This window comes from Oryzias melastigma, linkage group LG6 (genome assembly GCF_002922805.2).
Source record: "Oryzias melastigma strain HK-1 linkage group LG6, ASM292280v2, whole genome shotgun sequence".
Classification (NCBI taxonomy): Eukaryota; Metazoa; Chordata; class Actinopteri; order Beloniformes; family Adrianichthyidae; genus Oryzias; species Oryzias melastigma.
Genome location: NC_050517.1, coordinates 10009800 through 10017540, shown reverse-complemented (window position 1 = coordinate 10017540; position 7741 = coordinate 10009800). Strand labels below are relative to the sequence as shown.

General features: G+C 40.9%; 1 protein-coding gene across 7 annotated transcripts in view; it reads right to left on the bottom strand.

The window, feature by feature from the left end:
• The window catches only part of lamb4 (laminin, beta 4), a 133101-nt gene extending 126999 nt beyond the window's left edge, over window positions 1-6102 (bottom strand). For 6 of the 7 annotated variants that reach the window (XM_036212257.1, XM_036212263.1, XM_036212261.1 and 3 more), the window contains exons 1-3: window positions 5954-6101; window positions 3741-3824; window positions 3029-3204 (exon numbers count right to left, since the gene is read on the bottom strand). In XM_036212257.1, the coding sequence (XP_036068150.1) occupies window positions 3029-3204; window positions 3741-3768 (204 nt within the window). In that variant the 5' untranslated portion in view covers window positions 3769-3824; window positions 5954-6101. Of the gene's footprint in view, window positions 1-3028; window positions 3205-3740; window positions 3825-5953 lie in introns of all 7 variants that reach the window. The other variant, XM_036212259.1, reaches the window with a different exon arrangement.
• Between the last annotated feature and the right edge of the window lie 1639 nt (window positions 6103-7741).

Here is a 7741-nt window from a genome sequence, read left to right as displayed (position 1 = left end):
ATTGCAAAACTGCACCAAAACATGAAGTGTAACAAATCTTTTGTTTTTTTTTCATCCTGTAAGTGCTACCTCAGAGCTCTCATGAGGACCTGTTTCTCTCAATGAGATGCTTGCAGCTTTGCCTGCTGGTGCACAACAGACTGAATGTCCTTGTCAAACTCTGTGCATACAATCTACATCAGGTGAAAAAGTCTGTCATTGGTGAACCTATTTCTTTCTTTTGACTGGATATACTTTACTGTTGAAAAGCTGCTTTCACAAATGTATGCGCTCCCAAACTTAATAATCATTGAGAGACTACAGGCTGAGGTGTGGACTCTGGTAACAGCCAGCTCCCTTCTCACTGCGCCTTGCTTGAAAAAAAATTCATCTGACTGAAGAGTTCAAGCTGTCATTCTGAGGGTTGCTCACTGACAGCAGCAGAGAGGGGGTCCACAAAGAACGCTTTTTGTGGCCGACTTGCATGAAAATCCTGGAAACGATGCTTGAGCTCTTCATTTATGAAGTAACTTTTTGCACTTTGGGACATTTTCACATCTCCTCTGAAGTGAGAAAGTGTGCCAAATTTAGACAATGTGATGATAATCAAGGTCTAGTTTATGCTAAAGTCACAGTGCATTTAGACAATGAAGCAGCTTCAAAGTTTTTAACCACATTACCAAAAGCTTTGGCCATTCAGTGCTACAAATCTTCGCAAGTTTGCCATCGGTCAAGGGTTTCTTTTCTTTGGCAAGTTCAAGTGCAATACCATATATTGCTGCATTAACGCAATTTGCATGTTTTTTTTTTTTTCATTGACACCATAATAAAAAATGTCCCCTAAAAAAAAAGATGATGCATGAATATGTCAAGCTCAAGGCCCCAACTGACAGCGTGGTCAGTGAATGTCTCAGACAATGGAAAGCAGAGGATGCTGGAGGACAGAGCCTCATGGGAGGACAAGCCCCTGCATGGGATGTATCACCAGACAATAACTGGAGTGGCTGATATCAAGAAGTCCTACCAATGGCTACATAGGGCTGGTCTGCAGGACAGCACAGAAGTTCTGATGCTGGCAGCACAGGAAGTATCAGGATGCGTAAGAGAGTAGATCCCAAAAGGAGACTGATCAAAACTAGCAATGATTACTTTATTTAACACAGGAGAGCAGCGTGCCAGGTCTATGACTCCTTGGTCAACCAGGGGGTGTCAGGCACATCTGTGGTGGGGAAGGTAAACCACAGATTTCCAATTGTGCATCGTGGACATTCAGAGAAGGTGGAGAAGTTTATCCATTGCAGTAGTTAAATCAGAGAGCAAATCAGGGAGCATGTAAGTCAGCAGCCTTGGCAACTGTAGTCACAGGCAGGGAATCTTCTGACGACCCTAACTCGGGGCTGTATCCTCCAAACTGGAGGAGTGGCTACAGCAGATCCCTAGAAAGACCTGAGACATCTCAATCCAGAAAAGCACAGTGCTAGGAACAGCTAAGATACTGTGCAGGACTCTAAAGTCTTTTTTTCACTGTGCGTTTCGGTCCGGTGTGGCCCACTATTTCGAGCGTTTCCATTTTTAAAAGGACCCATTAAACAGTTCCAGCACGTCCATAAAAAAATGGGACGGAATGGTGAAGGCAGAGCCACTGTTGCCACCTGGTGATAACATTTTAAAGCACCACTAAAGCACTAAGCTAGCGATTTTGTTTTCTTCTTTAGGGTAGTATTCTTGTTAACCTCCTGCAATTTCTTTCAAATGACAGTAATTCCTGTCAGTGTGTCCCCGCTTATTCGCATTTCTTTATTTGTGGTTTCATTTTTTTTTTATTATTATTATTATTTTTTTTTACAGTTATGTGACTCCTCCGTTTTCTCAAAAAAAACTCAGAACTCAACTCACCTGTATAAATTTTGCTTCCAACGGTGCAGCGGGAGCTGCAAAAATTTCCCGGGAGAGGAGCACAGTTGAACAAACTGCTCAGTGGACAACCCAGTCTCAGTAAAAAGCATACATATTCCACGTTCTGGGAAATACCGTGTATAATATACGCCAGAAACGGCTTTTGCGTACATATAATATGCGCGGTCCTAGACGTGTTAAATGTGTTTTCAACATTTGACACGTCCCCTGGTGAAGCCATGAGCATCAGAGACAGCCCCACTAACGAACAAATTGCTTGTTGAACCCTAACCATAACTGTAATCCTAACCTTAACCGAGAATGACGTCATTTCTGAAAGAGCCCCTAGGATTTCTGACCACGTGATCAAAACAAAACCTAAAAAGGCATGTTTATTGTATGCCGTCTAAACCCATTCTCAACCATTGCGTATCTGTGCACGCAAAAGCCGTGTTTGGCGTATATTATACATGGTATTTCAGAGTGCAAAGTCGTGGAATATGTACGCATTTTACTGAGACTGTGTTGCAGTAAAACCAAGGCTTAACTGAGTGGAAAAGCTCACCAGATTTAACTGGTCTGTATCGACCTACTCCATACCAGACTGTTCTGGAACCCTCAGTGGAAACGAAGCTTAAAACCTCTGGTAGAGGATCCGAGCTTAGAGGACAAAGAGAGGGGCAGTACATTAGCGCACTGTCTTGTGGGGTCCAGATGACCCCACTTTTAATGTAAACAAGCCAAGGAGAGTGGAGGGTTACGCAATAAGCCCCTGAGCATCACATTCAATTAACAAGACTGAACAAGACTCACCAACTGGATACGCACATGATGCCATAGCTCGAGGGCACATCACAAAGGTATGTCAATATAGCGCTGAACCTTTGTTACAATACTTAACACGGTACAAATATGCACAAATTACTGCTTTTTGTTTCTCCGTACCTAAAAGTGGATAATAGGTGTCTCTGTTTTCATCTGTATTTTTAAAGGTCCATTTCTACTAGTTTTCCACAGATTTTGCTCTTGGAAACTAACAAAAATGACCCCCTCCTTGACCTTGCACATATGTGCAAGCTTATCTGCAGGGTATACTTCTGTTCATATTTAGTGGTGCATTGAGGTTATGCTGCAGGTAAGAGCTACCACTGACCTGCAGGTGTCCAGTGGTGCAGTACTGCTCAGGTCCTTTTAGACCACAAGTAGACGAAGCTTTTAGCTGCGCTTGGCGCCCCACCATTAGATCACCAAGTGGAGGTTCACAGGGGGCGCTGGGGCACTGGTCCTGAAGGTCTGAGAGGGAATGGAAGTGGACTGCTGGAAAAAAGACTACCAAAAAAAGTCATATTACCTGATCAAACTTTATATTTATCAGCAAGAAACACTAGTATGACCTGCCTTTGAGGCAGTTTTGGGGAACAAGAGAAATATGTGTGCATCTGCACAAATGAGAAATTGGCACCTCAGGCCTTGTCACATTCCTGCCATGCAGATAGAGATTTCAGCTGCTCTGTCTTGAACCAAAAATGAATACCTAACAAGTGACTACATGTCTTGACGGACCAAGACACTTTAATGTGAGAACATCTACAGTCAGATTCTCCCTGCAGCTAACACTAAAGTTAATATGAATTTTCAGTCATTCCTGGATTTTTACAATAGTTAAAATAAATCATAAGCTTGTCTTTATAGTTCAAGTCCATCCTACAACCTGCATTTGTTTAGTTATTCATCACTCAAAAAGTCCAAACCACCCACAAAGGTCTGAACACTGACACACAATTTCAACCACTGTTATAATATCATTACTTCTTACTTTTCCTTTATTTATTTGACAACTATTATAGTTTGTAAAATAAACTCACCAGCGAGAAAGATTACCATCTTCTTCATTGCTTGAGGTCCCTGAAGCAGTTGTTTGCTTGATTAAAGTCTTGGGTGGCCTTATTCTGAAGGAAAACAGGCTTGTTAAGTACTGCATTGGTGAAACAGAGAAGGGTTTAATTATTATTTTTTTTTTCTGATGCAAATTCATTTAAAAGATTCATATTCTGTGTCAATGCTGCAGAATACAATATTCAGTTATGTGGCACTTCAAACTCGATCTTAAATATCAGGTTTCAGAGATAACATTACTGAAGGATACTGTATTGCAGCAACTTTGGTAGGACTCACTGAATAAACACATTAAACAGAACCATTCTGAGGTAAACCTAAACTATAGCCACATTTTTTAATGAACAAAAAATGATTGAAAACAAATGTCTATATTTCATTAATGCACTTTCTTCCTCAGATCTTTTTGTGATATATATATATATGTGTAGCATCTGAATCTAGAAGAGTTCAGTATTAGTGAAAGGGGGAGCAAAATGATGGGTGTGTATATAGCTGTGTTGCCTTCAGTCACTTGTGACCTTTAGCAGGAATTTTTCTGCAGGAATTTGGCGTTCCTTGTATAAAGCAAACTCTACACAGTTTGTAGTGCTCCAGACCCCAATACACATCGATCCAGTGGGCTACTCGGTTCATTTTACTGGCTTTCTGTCAATTTTAGATATTAGTTTTAAACTATTGCTGTTTGTATTTAAAGCTCTTCATAGTCTTGCCCCAGTTTAGTCAAATTAACTTTCAAATGTCTGCAGTCATTCTAGAGTTTTACGATCTTTGTTTCGTGTGTAGATCTGAAAAAAAAAAAAAAAACACTGGGGTTGCTGGGCTTCTTCTATATCCTGTTCCTGGGTTTGAGTTAATATTTGTGTAATCTAACATAAGACCTTAAAGGCCCTATACCATGTAAAATCAATTGTTCGAGCTTTTAGGTGTATAAGGATGTTCACTTCTCATAACACCAATATTTTGATCAATTCGTGCATTTCTGACTATTCCTCTAAAAACCTGTGTCTGAGCACAACCTCCTTTCAACCCACAAAAACAAGTGGGTTGTCTTGAGCTAATGTAAACAGTTGGGAACAGCACTTTCAGGGAGAGTGCAATGCCAGCACTGCCACCTGGGCTATCATTGCAGATTTTCTCCATGAAGCTACTGCTGATCAGCAAAACTGTTTCATTTTAAATGTGCAATACCTTCTTCCAATTGTGTCCTATCGCAGATAACAGGTGTGATTACAGATGGGATTTAAGAGATTTTTTTAGGGAGCTGAATCTTTTGGATCAGTTCATTTCAAAGAGCCATTCAGAAGACATTTTTTGATTATTTTTTAACTTTATTCACTTAAAAGAAGCAAGCCCTTCATTTTATCCTTGAAATAGTCAAAGGGAGGGTTGATACCCAAATATATAGGGCAGAATATATCATATTTAGATTTTCTACCAATAATTAAGTTTGAATGATTTTTGAAATATCAGTTATAGCTTCATATGAAATGTGTGGACAAAACTTTAAAATCTGATATGGATTAAATGTAAATACTCCACTTCTTCTATACAATGTCTATGGTAAATGTTAAATAATATACGTGTATACTTGTATAGTGCTTTTCTAATTTCCTCAAAGGCCCAAAGTGGAGTCACAGACCATTTCACACACTGGTGGAGGCTACGCGGCTAAACAATGGCACCAACCTTCCACCAGAGACAATGTGAAGTTCAGTGTCTTGCCCAAGAACACTTTGGAACATGGGCGGGCAAGTAAAGTTCACAGTCCAGACAGTTTTGGGTCTGAGAGAACCAGAATATGACAAAACAAACAGAACCATGCTGAAATATTTGTAAGATTAATTAGTTAGATTTGGATATGGTACAAGTGAAAACTGGGTTACTGTTAGTCAAAGAAGCAGAGGAGCGAGGTGCGTTCAGAGGAAAATCATAAGAGTTCGTTGACACAGTGGAGAAGAGGGAGGACAGTGTCCAAGAGACCTGATGGAAGCGTAGCAAAGCTAGAAGCGTAGGAGCAGGGTTCAAGTTGTGCTATCATGGTAAAAATGGAAGAAGTCATGAAGAATGAGTAATCTTAAAGGGGCCATACCATACCTTAAGCCTTTCAGAGTGAACTTTGGACCACTAAGAAACAAATTATTTATGAAATATTTGTTATATTTTGTAAGTTTTTTCCTACCCGGAAATAAAACGACTCGATTCTTGAAGCTCTGCCTTCCGGTGCGTGTGGATGCTGTGCACTTCATGACATCATCCAAGAGAAATCCGTGTGTCTGTGTTTCTCCCACAAAAATAATGCAAACTCCTGTAAAGATGGATGCACATTCGATATATCTGCCTTCAGTTGGCCTGGACATCCCTACACTCACACTTCACAAACACACGTGACTCCTGCACACTGTGCCAAACTGGGGGTTGGTGAGGTGGGGGGTCTTAAAGGAGCCCCTCGTCTAAAATAACAAACACCTGTCTGAGCTGGAATTTATTGAAGACAGGACACAACTGGAAGATATACGGTATTTTGCACCTAAAACGTACGTTTTTTTGCTGATCATCACTGGATAAGGGGATTAATGGGCTATATGCACGACCTACTTCCGCATTCAGCCTTTGAATGCTCAGTCACTTCCGGTCGGAGCCGTGGGCTATTGTTTATGTGGAAATAGTGGAGTATTTGGACTTTAAAAGATGTTCTTTGGAGCTAACAAGAGTCACTATAAATAATGTTAGGCGCATTGTTTTTCTACCCCAACAAAAGAAAATGTAAAAAAGATTTTAAATTGTATATGTCGTCCTACATAGCAGACTTCGAAGGTAACTTGCTAATGGTAATGTTTTTAACGCATGTTTACGTGGGACCAGCTCTAAAACTGATGGACATTCATGTTGGGGACACGTTATAGGTGCAGTCAAGATGCAGATCGCTCCATTGTTTCATGTATGTCATGTGAATCCAAAGCTAAACGTTGCAGTATTAAAGAAGTCCTGTTAGCTGTCACACAGCTAGAGCGCGGGGCGTAGCTGCTGCTGCCGTCGTGATCAGGAACCATTTGGAGCATAAACACGAACCGGAACCGTAATCCTACCCTTAAACTTTCCTCCAGCCAAGAATAAAACTTCAGAACTGACTGCAGTATTTACAAAATTACATGTGAATACTGTTGTCACCCGTTAGTTGTGTAGTTACTCCACAGCCAAGTGTTTCTAAACTTGTGTAAATGTAATTTTCAGTGTCAGGTAGAATCAGTCTGAGACGTGAGTCCTTTCCTACAGCTCAACAGAGGCGAGGTTACCATTAGCACACGCCGCTATCGCTCCACGAAGAAGGCAGAGACTCCTCATCATCAGTAGTCTGAAAGTCACTTCAAAGTTGGTTTACACATAAAAGGTTCTGTTGAACAGGTTTTAAATGTTCTAACAGAGCTACGTTTCATCCCAAGAAGTCACATGATCACACAGTACATGATAGCGTTTTGTGAGCGTGGGGTGTTTGGTGTTTCCGAAAGGCAAACTTTGCCTTTTTGAATGTCATTGTGTATGCACATAATCATAAACTATCATACAATGTAAGAAATAACAACAATAAACCAATACCAGGGAAAGTACACAGAGATTTACCAAGTCCACTCATATAGATAGCCACAGCCAGAAGAGAGTAAGCGGTCTTATTCGAAACCAGAAATACGTCACCAGCTCTGTGCATAGAGTCCATTGAGTGTTGTGTTAGTATGGGGACGGAGCTTGCAGCACAGACTCTTCCTGGAGGGGGCTGCCGGCATTGATCTTACGTCAGCAGTTTCCACCCGCTCAGTTTTGTGGGAATGGGAGGGGCTGCTACAGCGCAGGTTTTTAGAGGATTACTCATAAATGCATGAACGGATCAAAATACCGCTTTGGGGTTCTTCCGAGAGGAGAAAACAGTAAAATCTTATTTTCCTTTCGAATCAGTTTCCTCCATCTAAACCTG